This window comes from Garra rufa, chromosome 19 (assembly GCF_049309525.1).
Source record: "Garra rufa chromosome 19, GarRuf1.0, whole genome shotgun sequence".
In the NCBI taxonomy this organism is placed as follows: domain Eukaryota; kingdom Metazoa; phylum Chordata; class Actinopteri; order Cypriniformes; family Cyprinidae; genus Garra; species Garra rufa.
In genome coordinates, this window is record NC_133379.1 from 29,198,346 (window position 1) to 29,220,639 (window position 22,294).

The 22,294-nt window shown below is 36.6% G+C and overlaps 3 protein-coding genes across 4 annotated transcripts in view; all 3 read right to left on the bottom strand.

Annotated features, from left to right (window-relative positions):
- The window catches only part of ptpra (protein tyrosine phosphatase receptor type A), a 42,389-nt gene extending 39,208 nt beyond the window's left edge, over positions 1-3,181 (bottom strand). Inside the window, exon 1 of the mRNA XM_073824204.1 lies at positions 2,836-3,181. The gene's annotated coding sequence lies outside the window, so the exon portion shown is untranslated. The remainder of the gene's footprint in view (positions 1-2,835) is intronic.
- A 1,689-nt stretch (positions 3,182-4,870) lies between these two features.
- idh3b (isocitrate dehydrogenase (NAD(+)) 3 non-catalytic subunit beta) lies at positions 4,871-14,530 on the bottom strand. 2 transcript variants are annotated; one of them, XM_073823924.1, is made up of 11 exons: positions 14,424-14,530; positions 13,489-13,662; positions 13,184-13,304; positions 12,437-12,497; positions 12,210-12,342; positions 10,239-10,372; positions 10,057-10,159; positions 9,791-9,937; positions 8,889-8,983; positions 8,452-8,512; positions 4,871-5,246 (listed from the first exon to the last, which is right to left on the bottom strand). In XM_073823924.1, exons 1-11 carry the CDS (start codon positions 14,466-14,468, stop codon positions 5,169-5,171), a joined length of 1,152 nt encoding a protein of 383 aa, XP_073680025.1. In that variant the 5' UTR covers positions 14,469-14,530; the 3' UTR covers positions 4,871-5,168. The 2 variants fall into 2 exon arrangements, with proteins under 2 accessions (XP_073680025.1, XP_073680024.1); XM_073823923.1 differs by lacking the exon at positions 4,871-5,246 and adding an exon at positions 5,498-6,918.
- A 198-nt stretch (positions 14,531-14,728) lies between these two features.
- On the bottom strand, positions 14,729-21,422 carry p2rx4a (purinergic receptor P2X, ligand-gated ion channel, 4a). Its single transcript, XM_073823922.1, has 12 exons — positions 21,127-21,422; positions 20,885-21,032; positions 19,886-19,957; positions 19,572-19,644; positions 18,501-18,597; positions 16,852-16,932; positions 16,591-16,732; positions 16,333-16,469; positions 16,164-16,257; positions 16,005-16,070; positions 15,040-15,135; positions 14,729-14,893 (listed from the first exon to the last, which is right to left on the bottom strand). The coding sequence occupies exons 1-12, from the start codon at positions 21,264-21,266 to the stop codon at positions 14,873-14,875; spliced, it is 1,167 nt and encodes a 388-aa protein (XP_073680023.1). The 5' UTR covers positions 21,267-21,422; the 3' UTR covers positions 14,729-14,872.
- Between the last annotated feature and the right edge of the window lie 872 nt (positions 21,423-22,294).

Consider the following 22,294-nt stretch of genomic DNA (forward strand, 5'->3'; position numbering starts at 1 on the left):
CTACATCTTGAATAGCCTGATCATAAATTTTCAGCATACCTTTAAGACGCCTTGACTGGATTATTACACAACACAAATCATTGCAACCAGTGGAATGAGAACATAACACAAGTGCATTCATTTCTACTTTGCTTTACTTGACAGTGCATGTTAAATGGACGCATTATGATTATGATGATGACACTACACACAAAATACATACCAAAAATGGGCATATTCATACTGTTGCAAAATAATCTCTTTAGAAATGCACTTTGTTTAAATTGTGTCAGACTGTATGCAAAAAAACATCTAATGCCTGTGATAATTACACTGCAAAAACCCACACAGGTATTGCAGGTGCTGTAATGCCATTTAACTACTCACTTAGACCACTGGATCATCACAAAGTTAAGCTGTGGGAGAACTACAGGGCGTCATCTCTAGTTTCTCTGGTTGCCGAAGGTGCAGGTCTATTTCATAACCTCATTGCTTTCAGGAAGAAGTAATAACAGGTCCAAACAGGACGAGTCGATAGAGAAACCCAAGCCGAGTGAGGCTAGACCGATGACATCAAATATATAATGACACCAGCTGAATAGTTAAGAATGCAGAGAACAAAATGTACAAAATATATTTTGCAGATTTGGAGCTAACTGATTAAATTCTAGACAGGTTTTGGACATCTGTGTGTCCAAGCCACCTTTGGCATACTCAGACTTAAAAGATAATTAATATTCAGAAAATCTTAATTATCCGACTGTACTGTACTCAGTTGAGAACACAAAAACTTAAACCGCTGGAGTTTCATAATGACACAATTGTCTTCCGTAGAGCTGCTTTAAAGACAAAATTCAAGATGTTTTGAAATTTGATGAATTTCGCAACATTAACACCTTCCTGCTTATTACTGTAAAGCTGCTATAAAGCTAATAAAAGTGACTGGACTATAGTCACAATGTTGCATCAATACTCATCTTTTAACAGTCTAATTTTACCATGTACAACACATTCTACATGCTTTAACAATAACCAGCAAATACCTCAATGTATCACATGGTTAGGTGCACTGCATCACCTAACCAAACGTTCTCTCACATTCAAAACGCAAAAACAATACAGAAAGTCTCTTAAATAATAAGCTCCTTAAATAATTTGTCATGTGAGCATTCATACAAAGCACATAACCAGTGAAAGAGAGGCTATAAAGCTAGTGTAGTGAGTGACTAGATTCTCAATTTAGTATTCTCCAGGCATGCTAACACTGCAGTGGCGATCGAGATGAAGCCAAACTCCGATTTATAATGTAAAAAACGGACGGATTCGCATGACAACTTGTTAGCAAGTGCAGACAATGGATAGGGCAATTGACTGGACGTCTGAGCGGCATAATTCCTGTGTTTGTGTCCACAAAAGCTCCCTCGCGTTCCCCCTTTCCTCCCCTCCACACAGCCCACCCTTTAAAAACATGTAGCGACAAAGCGCTGATCAATATGTTCACTTTCAGCGACCACAGCGCGTGACGCGAACGCACTGGACTCCCATTGTCTTCCCATCCGTTACTGTTACAATGTTTAGAATGTATCCAGTCTGGGACGATTAATATTGCTACAATGTATCTAGACAGAAATAATATGCATAGCTACAATGTATCTAGTCTGGAGGGATTAATAGTTCAAATTTATCCTGTCAGAAATCAGTCATGTTGCTACAACATAAACAGTGTTACTCACTCCTAACATTATAATGCATCCAGTTAGATATCATTAACATAGCTACAGATTACCAGTCTGGAACCATAAATAGTCGCAATTTTTCCAGTCAGAAAACATTCACATAGCCACAATTTATCCAATCTGGAATCATCAGTAGTAATTTATCCAGCCAGAAAATATTTATGTTGTTACAATATACTCGGTCAGAATTATTTCTGAAATTATTTGCTATTGCATCCAGTTTGAGACAATTAATGTTACAGAATATATCCAATAACAAATTAGTGATATTGAAACCTGTATCCGGCCTGAATTCATTTATACTGTTACAATATATCCAATCTGTGAACACTGATATTGCTAGGTGTCCAGAAATATATCCAGTCAGAAATAAATACTGGTGCATCCATTCTAGAAATATCCAATATTACTATTTACCGAGACCGAAATCATGTATCCTGTTACAATGTATCAAGTTGTAAATTAATAATATTAGTAAAATATACATTTCAAAGGCATTACTATTTTACTATGTATCCAGCCTAGAAACGTTTATTTTGTTACAATGTATCTAGTCCAGTTGCTACTATGTACTAAGTTAGAAATAAGATTGCTACCAAGTACTCCGTTTGGGATAATTTTTTAAAAATTCTGTCAGACATCACTTTTATTTTCATAGCGTATCCAGTTTCTACTAACACTGACACGATGTATCAAGTGAATAATCTTTCATAACGTCTCATTGTGTCCAGTCAGAAATCACGCCTGCGTTCTGGCGCACAATCTCCCTGACTTCCACTAAAAGCTATGCGTGTCTCTCTTCCTCTCCCCCTCCCTTTTCTCGGCAGACCCCCACCCCACCCCCTCATTTTTCCCTCCTTGCCTCCCAGCTAGTTCGGCAAATGTTCGCGTTGCTTCAAACATTATTGGGTGCGCTCCCAAGACACCCGTGCGCGGTGCGTAAACGTTACATAAATCTGCGCCTGGGTCTCGGATGTGCCACAAAGGGCTTTGCTTTCTTTGGCTAGACGACCCACTAACGTGACAAAACCTGAGTGACACAAGGGTTAGATATCAAACTGAGGCGATGAACAGAAGTTTGCGCTGTTAATATACTCAGAGAAGCAGCGATGTAACTTACCTTGACAGCCCTGTCCCGCACCACGGAGCTTGATGTTCCAGATAAAGTGCGATTGTTTTCCACTTCCCCGGCCCCTGTCTCCACACCCCAGGAACCAAGAGTGTGTTCGGGGTGGGGGGCCTGGGTGATAGGAATGATCTCGGACAGACAGCCAATTTGGAGTGGGGCAAAGCGACGAAGGCGCTTACTGATATCCAAAATGCATGTCTCGGGAAGTCTTGAAGGCGTGCGTAAGCTTTCCGAAAAGCCTGTATTCCTGCCTTCTCCGCGACACGGGGAATCAGAATCCCACGATTTGTTCGTTGTATCCGGGCGCGTCGCTCACCTCCTAATCCGCCATGTTGTGCCCCTGCGCCTGGAATGGGAAGCAGCAGATTCCCAGGCCAGGCCCCTCCTCTCCTCTTCCCACGCAGAGACGCCGCGACATCTGGCGGACGACTTGCTTCCAGGAAAGGGGAATGTGCAGGAGGCGCTTAGGTGCAATGCGCCACCCTGCGGCCGGTTGTGGTGTTGCGTGTTGGAGAGACTGCACAGTTCAAGTCAAAAGTTTACATCCCCCTTTCAGAATCATTAAAAATTGTAATAGTTTTACCAAAATAAATAACTATCGTCATGTAACTACTTCTATAGCCTCTGAAGGGCAGTACTAAATGAAAAAATATATTTAGGCAAAATAAGAAAAATGTACCATCTCCATTCGGTTCAAAAGTTTTCACCCCCAGCTCTTAATGCATGGCTTTTCCTTCTGGAGTATCAGTGAGTGTTTGAACCTTCTGTAATAGTTGCATATGATTCCCTCAGTTGTCCTCAGTGTGAAAAGATGGTTCTCAAAATCATAGTTGTTGTTGGAAATACACAAAAATGCTGGAGAACCAAAGAATTTATGGGACCTGAAGGATTTTTTTTTGAAGAACAGCAGACAGTTTAACTGTTCAGGACAAACAAGGGACTCATGAACAACTATCTCTAAACAAACAAACAAACGAAACAGCTGTGGATTATTCGTGTAAGAATACAGTATTAAGAATCAAGGGGTTGTAAACTTTTGAACCGAGTATTTGTTTTATAAATTCAGCTACTATTTTTTCTTGTGGACTATATGTAAACATTTTACGTAAAATATTTTATTTAGGGCAGTACTAAATAAACAATAACATACATTTTGTATGGCCTCTCTTATTTTGGTAAAATAATTAACATTTGTAATTTGTAACTGTAGATTATGACAACTGCAGGAAGTTCATTTAGGTTCGCTTCAGTGTTCAGGAATTTATGTCTGTTTTATGAAATGTATTTCATCTCATTTAACCCAAACATTGTAAAGATCACTCTTGAAAAAAGAAACACGTTAATGTATTAATCTGAATCATCCCAGTCTTTATAGATGTTTTGCTGGTTTAACTGGTTTAAGGTGTTCTTCAACCTACGCAATGTGGTAAAATTACTCCAAACACCTCAAAAATCAGCAAAACATCTTAGGCTTTCTATTACAGAAAATTAACAATTAATATTTGTTAAACAATTTTAAAACATTTATTGATCTTAATGTTAATTCGAACATTTACTAATACATAATGAAAATCAAAAGTTGCAAGTTAACATTATTTATGGACCTGAGCTGACAAAAAATAAACACCTGTATTTTTATTAACTAACATCATAAATACTGAAATAATGGCACATTGTTAATTTTAGTTAATACATTAACTTACAATGGAATCTTACTATAAAGTTTTCTGATTGTTTATAACAATAAGGACATTTTTAAAAAGAAGTAGCCTGATTCTTTGAAAGATAAAAGCTATCCACCTTGTTCTTTAACATGGAGGTATAAAGAAGGTGGTGGATAAGAACCTGTAATTTTACAAAGTAGGTATATTATTTTGTTAAATAAGTGGCATTCTCATTCTTATTTCATTTTTTCATGTATGGTCATAGTGGTTGACTAATAGAACATTTCTGTTCCTGCAGGGTCACCACAATGTTTAGCAGTTTTTATTTAATATTACTTAAAAAGACAACACACTTGCCAGAATAATATATAACATTTTATTAATGGTAACGAACAAGTTGCAATTGCAATTAAGCAATAAATAGCTGAATAAATACACCTTTTTTTGAAGCAGCATCAAAGCAGTACTGTCTGGAATGTCACTGGTTCTGGACAGAGACAACATAGGACTCTTCTAACGCTTGTGCTCTATTGTAGACTATGTGATAAACTAAAAGCCAGTAGCAAGGCTTGAGAAATACTGAACAATTGGAGTTTGACACTGGACAACCAGTGCTGCAGATTGTGCTTAAAATGATATTTGTGGAGTTCTGGTATTGGTCTAGACAGCCAGATTAGAGATGACAGCCCTGGTGAACTCATCGCATGTCGCGTATCCTCCCAGGTCTGGGGTGCGAACCTACACCAAAGAGAACATAGAATAATTTATATATTAATTTATGCACTTTACCTATTAAATATAATATATTCTGATTTTCAAGGATATATGGTGCACCTAAGAAAAAAAAAAAAGGTTTTCTTCACACATACACACTTCTCAAACATTCAGTTCATGTTTCTTATACTGATTTTGAGAATGTTAAATGCAAACATTTACAATGCAAGCATTCCACATAATACCAGTGACTACAAAGTGACACTTTCCAATCATTTTGGTTTTACATATTTATTTTGCCATTGAAAAGAAATAAAAATTCACATTTTGACAAAACATTGGTCAGTCAGTTCATTTAAAGCATGAATACATCTTGAGAAATCTGTGTAACTTGCAATGTGGTTTCCACCTTCCCAAACCAAGATAAGAGGTATGAGTGAAAATACTAATACTGCAGGTGATGAGTTTAGAAAAATATGAAGACAACTAGATTAGTACCGCAATGACTGAGGTACGTTCAAAAATGCCTGAGAGGCAGAGCGATATCATTTGCCTTTGATATCAATCAGTCATTATTTCCACAGTTAGTCAGCAATGGCACGGAGCAGACTTCCTGCAATGAACATTTGCATCATGAAATGAAACCAATAATTCCCCACCTGAGATACGACAACAGCATTTGATTAGTGATGTTTGCATTAGTAACATGAAGAAGGGGGAAAAACATCATTAGGTATCGCTGCTGGCACTTCAGTCTCAATATGAAAAATAGCTTCTGAAAAAGTGTTTATAACCAAATTCACTGAGGTCCTGGAATCACGAAGGCAATTCAACGAGGACCAGCCCCAAACAGAAATTATATAAAAGCAGGAATAAAACTGAGCCATACAGAAACTAAAGTTAACTATAAAACTTCAGTGAAGCACTGATGATCAGACATACACTACCGTTCAAAAGGTTCGGGTAAGCTTTTTTTTCTTCTTTTTTGAAACAAATTAATACTTTTATTGAGCCAGGGCACATTATTTTGACCAAAAGTGACCTTACAATGTCACATGAACATCTATTTCAAATAAATGAACTTGTTATTCAGCAAAGAATCCTGGACAAAACTATCAGTTTCCAGAAAAATATCAAGCAGCATAACAGTTTTTAAAAATGATACAAAGAAATGTTTCTTAAGCACCGAATCAGCATATTAGAACCATTTATGGAGGAACATGTGATTTATGAAGGATATTCAACTTTGCATCACAGAAATTCTTTTTCCTTTAAAATTAGAAGTTATGTTTGATTGTATTAGTATTTCACTTTTTTAAATGTATTTTTGATTAAATAAATCCAGCCTTGGTGAGCATAAGAAAAAACATTTTTAAAAAAAATCATACCGACCCAAACTTTTAAACAAAAGTGTAAGTCAGGTTAAAGATGCATTCGGTGACAAACAGAAATGAATATAAATGTACATGGATGCATTAAAAGAAAAATAAATAAACTGCCAGAAAAATGAGAGAAAATTATAGTAGGATATGACAAAGCTGTCTTTAAACACATTTAGCTCAGAAGTGGCACATATAGGGTGATCCTGGATAGATATTGGCAAGCATCTTCAAACAGCTCGATGGCGCAGGTTGGCCACAACTGCACGGACAAAGTCACCAGTGGTGCTGTAACCCCCTAGGTCTCGAGTCCTCACCTGGGACACACAGACAAATACACACAGACGGTCACAACACCCGGAACGGGATGTGACGGCGGAGGAGGAAAAGTGGAGAAAGGGAAGGTGAAGACCACATCAGAATTTATGGACAAGCACAAACTTGAAGCCTAGAGCTGGCTAGACTGAGCCAAAGCTGAAGCTGAATGTATACACCGAGGGACATTGTGTCAGTGAAATGAACGTATGATGATAATGAATTCAAGACCCCATGAAATAAGATTTGGTAAACGTGTAGTTCTTGTCTGTTCAACGCAGCGCAATTCCTCCATTATAAATACCATGTGCTTTAGGCTAGCTTAACGGCAAACCATACATCTCTTCAGTTGTGCTTTACAAAAAGGTAACATTAGTTATGCATTAGCTAACATGAACTTTATTAAGCTTAATTTAACATTAAACTAAAAAAATACTGAAGTATCATCATTTTTGATAACTTATGTAGTTATTCATAGTAAACAAATTAGATCTTATTGTAAAGCGTTTTATTTTTTTATTTACATAAACTAAAGGATGATGTATTTTCACCAAAAAAAAAAAGGGACAAGCCCTTTGATACGTTCCACCTAAACATACTTTTAACAAAAGTGTCATGACGTAAAAGGAAACGGCCCTAGTCAGACTATTTCACGAGGTCTTTAAATAAGATGACAGTCATAAAATATAAGAAAAGATGAAGTTTGATAGTTAGCGGAACTTCAACCCACAAAACTAACCAAAAAGCCCAAACTATCCACATGAAACACAGAAGGCTTCAACAAAAGTGTAATGCAGAAACAAAACTGGAAGGGCTAAAGCTATTTATTTATTAAAAGTGTTTCATGGTTTAAGGGATAGTTCACCCAAAAATGCAAATTCTGTCATTAATTACTCTCAGTTCCCTCATGTCATTCTAAACCAGTAAGACCTTTGTTCATCTTTGGACCACAAATTAAGATATTTTAGATGAAATCCGAGAGCTTTCTTACCCTGCATAGACAGAAATATTGTTTTTGTTTTCTTTGCGCACAAAAAGTATTCTTGTAGCTTCATAACATTAAAGTTGAACCACTGATATCACATAGACTACTTACTACCTTTCTGGCCTTTGAACGTGGTAGAAGCTCTCGGATTTCATCAAAGATATCTTAATTTGTGTTCTGAAGGTGGGTTTATGGGTTTGGAACAAGAACAACATGCAGGTTTTTGCTAGAATTCTCATTTTTGTGTGAGCTATCCCTTTCAAGATATAGTGCCATGTTGTGATTAGAGTCATTCATCCAAACCCAGTTGTGCAAAGGGAAACTACCAATTAGGATGAAAACCAATGCCACCAGGACGATACAGACTTTTATGCATTAATGTCCATCAACAACAAATTGTGCATCTTGAACTCATAGAAAAACATTGAAACACACTAACACTCATACTCACATTCTCTATATAGCATGTAAGATGCATGAGGTTCTATCAGCCACACATTACACCTTTCTCTTCCATTCAGACATCAACACACACACAATCATCTCTTACCTTGCCCTGCTTAATGACTTTCTTGACAGACTCAGACACCATGTTTGAATGATACTCAAGACTGAAAGAAAAAAAAAACACTTGCATCAGTACAATCACTAAAGCTGGTTAAAAGTTTAGCATAATTTAGATTATTTTAATGTTTAAGTCTCTAATGCTCACCAAGGTTGCATTTATTTGATCAAAATGAAGTTAAAATAGTAGTATTGTGAAATATTACCACTTTTATTTAAATAGATGTTTTAATGTAATTGTAATGTAAAAGGATGTTATTTAAAAGGCAAACTCAGATGACAAATTGCCTGAATTAGATCTGAAAACCATGTTTAATGTGAACATAAAATCTAAACATAGCGATTTAAAGGTTAAACACAAGATATGACTGTGAAAGAAATTAAATACAGAATATCAATGCTGAATAACAGTGGAAGACTCACTTGAGGTGTCTCAACATGTTGGATGCACTGAGAAGCATAGCAGTAGGGTTTGCGATATTCCTGCCAACAGCCTGAGCGAAGGGATGTCTGGCACCCTGATTGTAAATTCAAGACATAATGATTGTAAATACAAGACATAAATCAAATGTTAAGTCATCATGAAGACTGCATAGCAATTCACATTGATGCTTCAGAAGGAAACACGATGCATTAAGGAGCCAGGGGTGTAAACTTTTGAACATTGTACATTTTTTCTTATTTTTCCAAAATATATATTTTTTTTTCATTTAGCACTGCCTTTTAGAAGCTACAGAAGATACTTCAAGTTCAAAAAGTTTTCACCCCCTGGCACTTAACGCATCGTGTTTCCTTCTGGAGCATCAGTGAAACCTAAACCTTCTGTAATAGTTGCACACGAGTCCCTCAGTTGTCCTCAGTGTGAAAAGTCAATGTCAAAACCATACAGTCATTGTTGGAAAGGGTTCAAATACACAAAAATGCTGAAAAACCAAGAGTTTGCGGGACCTGAAGGATTTTTCTGAAGAACCGCGGGCAGTTTAACTAGTCAGGACCGATAAGGGACTCATGTACAACTATTACTAAACAAAAACAAAGCAGCTGTGGATCATTCAGGTAACAACACAGTATTAAGAATCAAGTGTATGTAAACTTTTGAACAGGGTCATTTTTATAAATTCAACTATTATTTTCTCTTGTGGACTATATGTAAATGTCTTTTATGTGTGATATCTTATTCAAGTCTGTACTAAATAAAAAAATAACATGCTTTTTGCAAGATTCCTCCCATTTCTTGTAAAATAATTACCTTTTTGAAGATTCTGCAAGGTGTATGTAAACTTTTGACTTCAACTGTATAATGAATGAAGATTTTATACACCAACCGTTTCAAACACAGCATATTCTGCGCTGTAACTCTCGCCTGGAACTACACCGGCTCCGCCCACCAGCCCTGCTGCCAGGTTATCAATGATGTTGCCATAGAGATTTGGCATCACCAGCACATCAAACTGATAAGGATTCTGCACCAGCTGTGGGCCACAGGAAAATATTTTAATTATATATATATATATATATATATATATATATATATATATATAGGCAAAATTCTTAATGCTAGTCATTGATAATAAAAGACTGAAAACTATACCTGCATGCAGCAGTTATCAATAATGATGTTTTCATATTTAATCTTAGGGTAAAGTTCAGCTAGTTCCGCACAGCTCTGCAGGAAGAGACCATCCGCAAGTTTCCTGTGAAGATAATCCAAGGTGAGTGAGTCTATGTGTTTAGCTTCAAAACTGTATGATGGAATAATTCTGTCACACTTACATAATGTTTGCTTTGTGGACAGCGGTCACTTTGCTGCGGCCTTTCTTGGTGGCATAGTCGAATGCAAATTTAGCAATGCGGCGAGATTTCTCCCTGGTGATGATCTTCAGGCACTCAACCACTCCGGAAACACTCTACAAACACAAAGGTGCTCATAATGCAGATGTACACTAGAGTTTTAAGAAATTAATACTCTTATTAAAGGGATAGTTCACCCAAAAATGAAAATTTGATGTTAATCTGCTTACCCCCAGGGCATCCAAGATGTAGGTGACTTTGTTTCCTCAGCAGAACACAAACAAAGATTTTTAACAAAAAACGGTGCAGTCTGACAGCCAAATAATGGAAGTGGATGGGCAGCAGACCTTTAAAAATAAAATAAAAAATACACAGACAAATCCAAATTACACCCTGCGGCTCGTGACGATACATTGATGTCCTAAGACACGAAACGATCGTTTTTTGCGAGAAACAGCCACACAGCCACGTCCATCTGTTCTGAGCACGAGTTTATCATCCGACTCGTTACACGTGTACGCGCTCTGGAGTAATATACGCAAACGCCGTAAGGGGAAATCGGTGAAAAGTCCCGGATGAGTTTGTGCAAGTAAACGTAATCTTTTAGCTTTAAATCGGTTTGAACAATCAGGATAAGCGCAAGTAATTACCATTTTGAATAGCCGCTATACCCACAATCTCTGTGCACTGTGTAAACAATGAGTGTTGTATTCAAGCGACAGATCGCTTATGGCGTTTGCGTATACTACGCCAGAGCGCATACACGTGTAATGAGCCGGATGGACGTGGCTGTTTATCAAAGGTAAAAATTGATATAAATACTGTTTTTCACAAAAACCAATCGTTTCGTGTCTTAGGACATCAAAGTATCATCACAAGCCGCAGGGTGTAATTTGGATTTGTCTTGGTATTTTTATTTTTTTTACTTTTAAAGGTCTGCTGCCCATCCACTGCCATTATTTGGCTGACAGACTGCACCGGTTTTCGCTAAAAATCTTCGTTTGTGTTCTGCTGAGGAAACAAAGTCACCTACATCTTGGATGCCCTGGGGGTAAGCAGATAAACATCAAAGTTTCATTTTTGGGTGAACTATCCCTTTAATGCATTAAAGCAATAATAAAAATGCATTAAATTGATCAAAAGTGACAGTAAAAACATTTAAAAAGTTACAAAAAAGTTATGTTACCCTGGACCAAAAAAACAATCATAAGGGTCCATTTTTGGAAATTGAGATTTATACACTGAACAAACAATCTTTCCATTGATGTATCATTTGTTAGGATAAGATAATATTTGGCCGAGATACAACTATTTGAAAATATTAAGAAAATCGCCTTTAATGTTGTCGAATGAAGTTCTTAGCATTGCATATTACTAATCAAAAATTATGTTTTGATATATTTACGGTAGAAAATATTTTCACGGAACATGATCTTTACTCAATATCCTAATGATTTTTGGCATAAAGGAAAAAATCAATAATTTTGACTACTGCTTTTTTTTGGCTACTGCTACAAATACACCCCTTCTACTTAAGGTCCAGGGTCACACATTTCAAACAAATGCTGTTCTTTCAATTCATCAAAACCATCCTGAAAAAAATCTTACACTTTCCAGAAAAATATAAGGCAGCTCAACTGTGTTCAACATTGAGAACATGAGGCTTTTTATATTTCAAAGCAAATTGTCAGCTGTGTGTAAGTGACAGGCCTAAATATAAATGCTCTTCCAGATGTTGATTCTTTCAGCCCAATATGTGAATGGGATCAACTATTTCATTGAGAACAACTGGCTCAAAATAAAGTTTAATTCAAGAAATTAACACAGATTCTCAAGTTCAACTCAATGTCTCAAATATCTAGTCAACATCCAACAGAAAGAGATAATCAATCATTTGAATACCGTAAAAGGTCTACCTCAATCAGAAATAAACGATGTGAGCACAGCATGTACCTCATGCTCCAGAGAGCTGTATTCTCCCTCTGTCTGCTCCCGTATGATGACCAGATCCAGGTTATTGTGGCGGGTGCTGTATCCAGGCAGGCTGTTCACATGAACCACATTGGCAAACAGGTCCAGCTTTCTCCTGTACATCATAACAGAAGAAATAATCGATCAATCAAAAACTAGCAGGAGAATCATGACCAGCACAAAGCAGCAATTATATGTTAAAGAAGTACCTCAGTCTCATCTCATATGATGCCAGTTCACCCTTGTACTCCATAGGAGTGTGAATCTTTCCTAAGCACAGAGAGAATTAATTTTAAATGCCAAATTAGTATTTGTCATTACATCAATATGCTAATAAGCCTGCACTTATTTAAAGGGATAGTTGACCCAAAAAGGAAATTTCTGTCATTAATCGCTCACCCTCGTGTCGTTTCAAACCTGTATGACATTTGCTCATCTTCAGAACAGAAATAAGGATATTTTTGACGAAATCTGAGATATTTCTGACCCTGCATAGACAGCAATGCAACTACCACGTTCAAGGCCCAGAAAGGTAGTAAATACATTATTAAAACAGTCCATGTCACATCAGTAGTTCAACCTTAATTTTATGAAGCTTTTTGTTCACAAAGAAAACAAAAATAATGACTTTATTCGCAGCTTCATAAAAGTAAAGTTGAACCAACGATGTGACATGGACTCTTTTAACAATGTTCTTTCTAACTTTCTGGGTCTTGAACATATCAGTTGCATTACTGTTAATGCAGTGTCAGAAAGCTCTCGGATTTCATCATAAATGTCTTAATTTGACTTCCGAAGGAAAAAAAAAAAAAAAAAAAAAAAAAAAAAGTCTTACAGGTTTGGAACGACAAGAGGTTGTGTAATTAATGACATTTCTTTTTTGGGTAACCTATCTCTTTAACGTGTTAAATTGACAGCCAAAATATTAAAGCATGATCAGCAGTTAGAAAAGTTACCCTTGATGGCGACTCTGTTGTTCTTCATGGAGGACAACACCTCTTCCAGTTTCTCCTCGCTGGCCATGTTCTGCACCTCACTCAGATGAAACTCCTCAAACTCCACAGGAACATCAGCTGCCTAGAGGGCGAGGTAAAAAAGGTATTAGAAACAAGTGGTAATGATGAACAAGGTATAAGGCATGAACAAGCAAAAGGCGGTGGCCACTAAAGCCTAGATGTTTAACCCTATAAAGCCTATTACGTCATATTGCGGGTTAAGTTTACTCGCATCTGAAAAAAAGACGGAGAAAGCGCATCAGTACCTTGAAAACCTCTTTGACAGCAGTCATCAGCTCAGGTCCAACCCCATCTCCAGGGACCATGGTAACCTTGAAGGTACTGTCAGCCCGTGCCGGGGGAGACTCTGAAAAATTCTGACTGGAGGTCAAACTTAGGGAGCGGGCGCACAACGGCTGCAACCGGGCACCACTCAGACCCTGAGGGGTCAAAAATGTCAAAGGTCAAGTACTATTATAGGCTACTAACTCAAAACTCTAGTTTCTGGAGTGTCACAGATACTTTTCATACACATGACAGTTTAAAGACTATCCAGTCATTGGAAATAGGTTTGTGTGAACAAACATGTTTACATATTTTGAACTCTAACCACCAGTAAAGCTCTTTTTCTAACTATACAGATGGTGAGAGTTCAAAATATGTCGACCAAGCCAATAAATCAGGCAATATTAAAAAAAGTAAGTTTACTAGTAAACAGAAAACATTGCATCAATTCCCAAAACTATTGGCAGCTCTTACAATATATGATTTTTTTCGAGTTTTTTAAGCTTCCTCAACGTGAAGAGTACATTCTGCTCATCCAGGTATATCCGAAATGGAAAATAATAATATATGTAACATGTTCAATGACATATCAAAGTATTACCACATATCAACAGTTCACCACGGTACTACCACTGTGTAAGGGATATAATGAAAGCCTATGTAAATTGTTTAAAGCAACTACATCCAGACAACTTCTAACGGACCTCTCCTGTGAGATGTCAGCTGATATTTCATGTTTTTCCATGTATCATTGTTACACCCAATGTGTTCTAGTTTAGACTTGCCTTACACATCTAAGCAACGCTGTTCGTTTCCCAGTTAATCTTTGTATTTGGCCGTGAGACGCAGATAAACAAATTAGGGATATGTCATTGTAAACTATGAGCAAATGACAGAATCGTTTTTTAAGACTCACCTTGGCCAATGTTACCAGACTCCCTCTCAACGCGGCCGCTATCATGAACTAACGGGAGGAAAAAGGTCGCAGTGATCTTCCTCCTGAACGTGGAATAGTGAGGTGTGTGTTTCTCTACTGACCCCTACTGGATGAAAGCTTTACCCGTAGTGTCTGTCGACCAACACCAGGGGTCCTCGGTAAACTTCCAAGGGTGAACAAACGTCGTAATATATAGCATAAAATCGAATTTATTTTTTTTGACCGTCTTTTTTAAGCAAACAGAACACAGATGACCCCAAAGCTAGTGAGTAAATAAACCACAATTATAATTTTATCCAAATATATTTTTTATTCACTGAATTACTTGAATTGTTAATTTGTAACTGTATTTGTAAACCTGAGAAATACATTAAATTCATGATGAATTTTGCATAGAATTAGCGTTGAATCGGTAGCCTGGAGATCTTCTATGATTCTTCATTGGATAACTAATTGAAGAAAATATCTCATGTTAGTTTTTTATTAGCAAAACAACTACTTTTTTACAAACTAGGATGATGTTAAAATAGCAAATACATTTATTAAGAAGTAAGTAGCAAGAATTTGGATGTTCAATGAGGCCATAAATACTCACAAGTCCAAAGTCATCAACATATGTATATTTCTGATCTTTGTAGTGGTGTTTTCTTGTCATAAATGTCAGGACAATCCAATCACAGATAACATTTACCTGAAATGGACCACAAGTCTGTTATCCTCACCAAACCAGTTATGTTGTGAAATATTATTAGAATTTAAAATGATTTTTTTTTCCCATTTGAATATATTTTACAATGTAATACAGTTGAAGTCAAACTTTTACATCTGTAAAATGTTAATTTTACTAAAATTATCATAGAAAATGCATGTTATTTTTTATTTAGTACTGACCTGAATAAGATATTTCACATAAAAGATAGTTCACAAGAGAAAATTATAGTTGAATTTACAAAAATGACTCCGTTCAAAAGTTTACATACGCTTGATTCTTAATACTGTGTTGTTACCTGAATGATCCACAGCTATTTTTTTGTTTAGTGATAGTTGCATGAGAGTCCCTCAATTGTCCTCATTGTGAAAAGATGGACCTCAAAATCATATAGTTATTGTTGGAAAGGGTTCATGCTAAAATAACAAAAAAAAAAATGTGGGACAGTTTAACTATTCAGGACAAACAAGGGACTCATGAACAACTATCACTAAACAAAAAAAAAAAAACAGCTGTGAATCATTCAGGTAACAACACCGTATTAAGAATCAAGTGTAAGTAAACTTTTGAGCTAGGTCATTTTTATAAATTCAACTATTTTCTCTTGTGGAAGTTGTTATTCAGGTCAGTACTAAAAAACAAACAAACATGCATTTTATACGATCCAACTTATTTTTGTAAAATAATTAACATTTTGCAGATTCTGTAAGGTGAATGTAAACTTTGACTTCAACGGTATATTCCTGACGGTATACACCATGGGATTTCCCATTTTTTTTAAATTAATGTTTACCATGTCAGCTGTAATTTTTTAAAATGATTGTATTCCAATGATTAACAGACATACTTACCAAGCCTAAAAGTGCCAAGCCTGCACCAATATTCAAAAGCGTTGGTATGATATTGAATTTTCCTGCCTGTATCAGAAACAAAAGTACTTAGTATGTGTTAAACGACTGTTAATGCTAACCTACATAACTTATAACATTAGAAAGGTTAAAGTGTCTCACCTGGCCAAATACCAAGACATCAAAGCGAATACCATAACCCTTGATAAGCGTCCTTGTCTCTGTGCCATCACTTTCCTTGTAATATTTAGCAAATCTGTAAAGTTTTAATCAAACCACATTCATTTAATGCAACCTTTAATCACTTTTACTAACTGCAAACACCTCCTACCTGAAGTTGTACCCAGGGGCCACGTTGTTTTCAGGATCTTTGTTGTCCAGTCTGCGAAAAGTGTAGCGAGGCACACACCAGCTCTGTGGCATGTCTAAGTCACAGTCCCACCGGATCTGCACTCCCATCACTCCCCCCTAAGAAGCAAAAAATGCACAAAATGAGAAATGACAATTAAAACATTTCCTAATATTGGCATTAAGTGTATTTTAATTCTTAAAACAGCAATGTCAGATAAACATAAATTAAGTCTCTTACATGGACTGCCATGGTCTGAAAATCCTCTTCAGCCTCTTCGACAATGTCTTTGAGTCTGAAGATCGGGCAGTCAATGTCTGTCTTACGGCTGAACACACACTGCGTCAAGTAGGAGCTATTTATATTTGGTAGAATATTCCTTCTGTAAGGACATAAGGAGCAGGTTTCATTCAGTTAAAACATTGGCAGACAATTCACTTTTCAGTTCACTTTCTTGCAGCCATCTAAGTAAAATTTAAAGTAAAATGGAAAAAAGCTTACTTGTTGAAGTTAAATTTGGGATAACGAATGTTATTCTTTATGAGCACAGTGAAGTTTTCAGCATCTGCCAGAAGTGGTGGACTGAGATGTCAAGAAGAAAAAAAAAACATAATTACCAACATAGTTACCATCAAATATAAAGAAAAATATAGTTGCAAACAGTGATATCCAGGGTTCAAGCGCTTTTAAGGCTTTTAAAGGCATATAAAGAAAAATATAGATGCAAGCAGTGATAACCAGGTTTCAAGTGCTTTAAGGCATGTGAGCACATAAAAAAAGACAATATTTAGCCAGCTTGTAAACCTAAATCAATGATTTAAAAAAGCAGTTTTGGCAAATCCAGGTAATTTACCAAAGAAATATTGTGTTTTTAACATTTATGACTGTTAAAGCGCCAGCTGTGGTCCGATCTCCTTAAAACGTTGCATGCTTGTTTAGAATCACCTATCTCATGTGCTCACCAGGTTTTGTGAAGTTTTAAGTTTGGGTATATTTGGACAGGCCCCTTTTCTAAACTACCCCGTTAAAGCTTCCAAAGGGTAAATACCAACATTTTTTTTTATTATTATATATTTCAGAGAATTGGACTTCGTCAGCCAATTCTGTTTTTTGCGATAGGCAAATGTCCTTAAAGACACTTGCGCCACTTTGGACCAAGACCATGCACACCGATTTTCATGTTGAAAAGACAAATGGTTGTGCAGTTATAGCCATTTTTATGTTTTTTTCTCTCTAACTGCTCTACCAAGTGGCCAAGCTCAGCGATTTTTTTGCTGTGACCTCAGATTAAGCTCTTATTTAAGTTTTCTGAATTTGGTGAAGACATCTCACTCGGTTTAGGAGTCACAGGCATTTTACTAAAAAGTGACCCTGCGAAAGTTTCGAAAGTCCCTTTGCGATGGTGAGTCGAAAGTTCAACTTTTTTGATAATTATTGATATTCACTAACCACAGAATCTTTCTGCACCTAGGACTAGTTCCAACAACATAAGACACTTGAGCCTGCGACCGATGGTTTAGGACAGGGATCACCAAATCTGGACCTCGAGATCCATTTTCCTGCAGAGTTTAGCTCTTGCCCTAATCAAACACACCTGAGCATGCTAATCAAGGTCTTCAGGATCCTTAGAGAATAACAGGTAGGTGAGTGTGATCAGGGTTGGAGCTAAACTCTGCAGTGCATTGGACCTCCAGGGTAAGATTTGGGGAACCCTGGTTTAGGAGTTACAAGCGATTTCATACTTTTGTTTGTTGTAGCGCCCCCCTCAGGCTGATAGTGGCGAGACTTGGTCACGTTGTAGGCGGTGTGAGTACTACATCCCTCAAAGTTTCAAGTTTCTACGACTTATGGTTTGGTCTGCACTGTCAGTTTTTTTTTTAAGATTTGTTTTTTTGGCATTTTTGCTTTTATTGTGATAGGACAGATCAGTAATGACAGGAAGCGAAGCGGGAGAGATAGGGGGTGGGATCGGAAAAGGTCCTCAAGTCGGGATTCGAACACGGGACGCCTGGAGCGCAACGGCCCACAAGGCTATCGGCGCCAACTGCGCTGTCAGTTTTAGGTGAAGATCACTGATCCGTGCTTGAACCCCTAAAAATGACACATTTATGACACACATATGTATAATATATACATATATAGGATTTTACCTTGGGGGTTCAACAATCTTCTCTAAAGGACACCAGGAGAGAACTTCACAAGTTTTCATTGTTTCATTGTAAGTGACACATCTGCCTGTCCGAACACCTGAAAAAAATTAAATGCATTGTTTTATGTATATAAAAAGATGGTGTTTGCTGTCAAACCGATAGGATTGCAAATATGTGACCCTGGACCACAAAACCAGTCTTAAGTCGCTGGGGTATATTTGTAGCAATAGCCAAAAATACATTGTATGGGTCAAAATTATCGTTTTTTATTTTATGCCAAAAATCATTAGGAAATTAAGTAAAGATCATGTTCCATGAAGATTTTTTTGTAAAATTCCTACTGTAAATATATCAAAATGTAATTTTTGATTAGTAATATGCATTGTTAAGAACTTAATTTGGACAACTTTAAAGGTGATTTTCTCAGTATTTTGATTTTTTTGCACCCTCAGATTCCAGATTTTCAAATAGATGTATCTCGGCCAAATATTGTCATATCCTAACAAACCATACATCAATAGAAAGCTTATTTATTGAGCTTTCAAATGATGTATACATCTCAGTTTTGTAAAATTTAACCTTATGACTGGTTTTGTGGTCCAGGGTCACATATGACAAGTCACATTTAAGGCTGGAATACACTACACAACTTTTAAAGTCTGAACAGATTTTGAAAACACTAGGCATCATAGACTTACCGACTTTGTAAATAGTGACAGAGGATCACTACAGATGACTGAGGATCATACACTAGCAGGCTTTGTATGTTGTTTCGATCACAACAAACTCATGCAGAAACGTGCACTTTTTTGCTAGAAGACATGTTCTAAAATCGGCTGAAAATATGCTGTTTGATATCCTCCGACTGGGTGGAATCAGAGTCTAAAGCAAAAAATCAGTCTGACCATCATACACTACGCATTTTCAATGAAATCTGCAGACTGGCTCTGACTTTCAGCAACTAGCATCACCTTCTTCAGACTCTAAATCGGAGGAAATCGGGGCAAAAATCATGTAGTGTATTCCAGGCTTTAGTGTCGTCTTGCATTTAATGTACGTTTTGACCCATACCATCTCCACGAGCATCATTGAAGCCTCTTTTGCAGTCCTTGTGAGAATGGCATATGGATGCTGGGCTCGGATTCTAAGTTACACAAGTTAAAATAAAATTAGATACATGATACAAGATACTGACCAAGCAACATTTTCTAATTCTGCTATTTATTAATTCAGCTTTTTCTCTATTATTAAAAAAAAAAGTACAATTACATTAAAATCAGTAGTATCAAGTATTCGGTGTTTGATTTCAGCAAGGAAAGTTTGTTTTAATCACTTTCTTTTTTACTAAGTGAAAAAAAGGAATTATGTCTCTCTAAATGACTTACCTCAGCACATTTTGACTGTGTTTGATTTGGGGTGATGATCATATTGGTCAGCACAAAGAATGATCCATCCTCCTGAAACATTCAAAAAGCATGTGATTTCAAGTAATACCTAAAAATATACTTCCTCATAATTGAATAATGCCAGAGGCACGAACACTGTTAATTTCCTTAGAGACAGTGTAAACTGGCAAATCACGTTCATCGCTGTTAAGCAAACAGTATGGTCACATGTTTATTGTGCAGTTTTGATTAAAAAAATGTTTATAGAACATTTCTCAAACAAATGTCTATCCTTAGTTCAAATAAAAATTTTTTTGATTATTTTAATAATGTAGTCATTCAAACGCTAAATCTGAAGATTAGGAGAAACTCAGCACCACTGTGTTGACATTATTAATGCAGCGTACAACTGTTAACAAATTTGTGTAAACAAATTCTGTGGTTTCCGTAGGCTACTCTTCAGAAACAACCTATTTACTCGTATTATGTTTCTTTTGAAATGTTAATTACTAGTCAACCAGTGTGACCAGTTTTTGAATAAAAGTCTGCTTTCAGAAAATGAAGAAAACATTGTAAGTATATATTCATTTAGTTTTCTATTTGAAATGACTCTAGGTTAATCAGCCCTAGTTCTGTCATTAAATAAGTATACTTTACGTTGCAGCATAAGAGAAAATATCACAGCCTGTGTAGAGAGGCTTTGAATATTGACTATAACAAGTCTGAATGACTTTGGACCTATAAAGGTTGAAAACCACTTGTTTAAGTTCAAAGCAAACTACACCCATCACTGATTGTCCAAGAGACATTGTTATATTAATGCCAAAGACTGCACATAGCCCTTGAGTAAACGAAACAGTGAACACAATACAATGAGTATGAGCATGCAGGTGAAGTCATATCCTCCTCATAACCCAGGAAAGTGGTTGTGGCACCAGTGATGTATGGCCATTTAAATTATCTAGCCTGTACCTCCTCTTCGTCAAATCGACGGACTACCTGAGGTGGGATGATATAGTCAGCCACATCCCAGATCCGTTCCCCCAACTCAGTGGTGTTTGTAAGAGCAATGCCTTTCACTTTGGTCGTGACAGAGCTGAGGACGGTGTCTGTGTCCTGGTAGCCCTTCTTGAGAACACACACATACCTGTAATCAAATAAGGAAGCTATCTAAGAATACAGTTTCATTATACTGGAGTGTAAACATTGCTCTTTATGTATTTATTTTACCAGCAACTTACCCGATGACATAGGCTATAACTAAAGCTTGAGTGAAGCGATTCAGCGTTCCCACTTTCTTGCTTCTTATCACCAATATTTTTGACGTGTAGTAGTCGAAAAAACACTCACCTACTGAAACACAGCAACCCCTTTCGACCATTTTGATCGCTCGAAAAGAAATAGTTAAAACAAACAAAAGTTTTATTTCCCTTCCTAGTCACTCAGTCACAAGTGTTGTAGGTTATTAACTTCCCACGACGCCGCAGTGCGGTCCAAACTCTTCCCGCTGAATTGTCGTTTCACTTTCTGAGATTTGAGTTCATAAGAACACTTTTAAAGGAACAGTTGGTTTCTGGCCACGTTTTACATTTAAGGTGGTTCCAGATTTTTCCTTGGTTCCATGAAACACGTTTAGTGGAATAATGACGCTGCTAGTTTTCCACACAACGAAAGTGAACGGTTTCCAGAGGAAAAAGTTGATGTTTTGGTCTATCGAATCAAGGTTTTGAAGCTCTCAAACTTAACATCATTTTACCGCAGAAACTGCCCACAAATGAATTCAACCCATTTTTGTATAGACATGCTGTGTTTTACTTCTCAAAGTTAAACAATATAATAGCAAGAAGAAATCCAACTATTATTTACAGCTTATTATTTTAGCTTTTCTGATGCTATACGATAGCGTTGTGAAGGAAATTGAGTAAAAAAAGTTATTGTTCAAGTACAGTTGAAAAAGTTTACGTACACCTTACAGAATCTGCAAGACTTTAGCAAAAATAAGAGGGATCATACTCAAAATGCATGTTATTTTTATTTAGTACTGACCTGAATAAGATAATTCACATAAAAGAGGTGTATGTTCAATTTACAAAAATTACCCCCTTCAAAAGTTTACATATACTTGATTCTTGAAGATCAGGGTAAATATTTTACTTATTATTTTGATTTCTAGGAAACATGCAAGTATCTTCTGTAGCTTCTGAAGGGATGTACTAAATTAAAAAAATATGATGTTTAGGCAAAAGAAGTACACATCTTCGTTCTGTTCAAAAGTTTATACCCTTGGCTCTTAATGCATCGTTTTTCCTTCTGGACCATCGGTGAGCATTTGAACCTTCTTTAATGGTTGCATTTGAGTCCCTCAGTTGTCCTTAGTGTGAAAAGATGGATCTCAAAATCATAGTCATT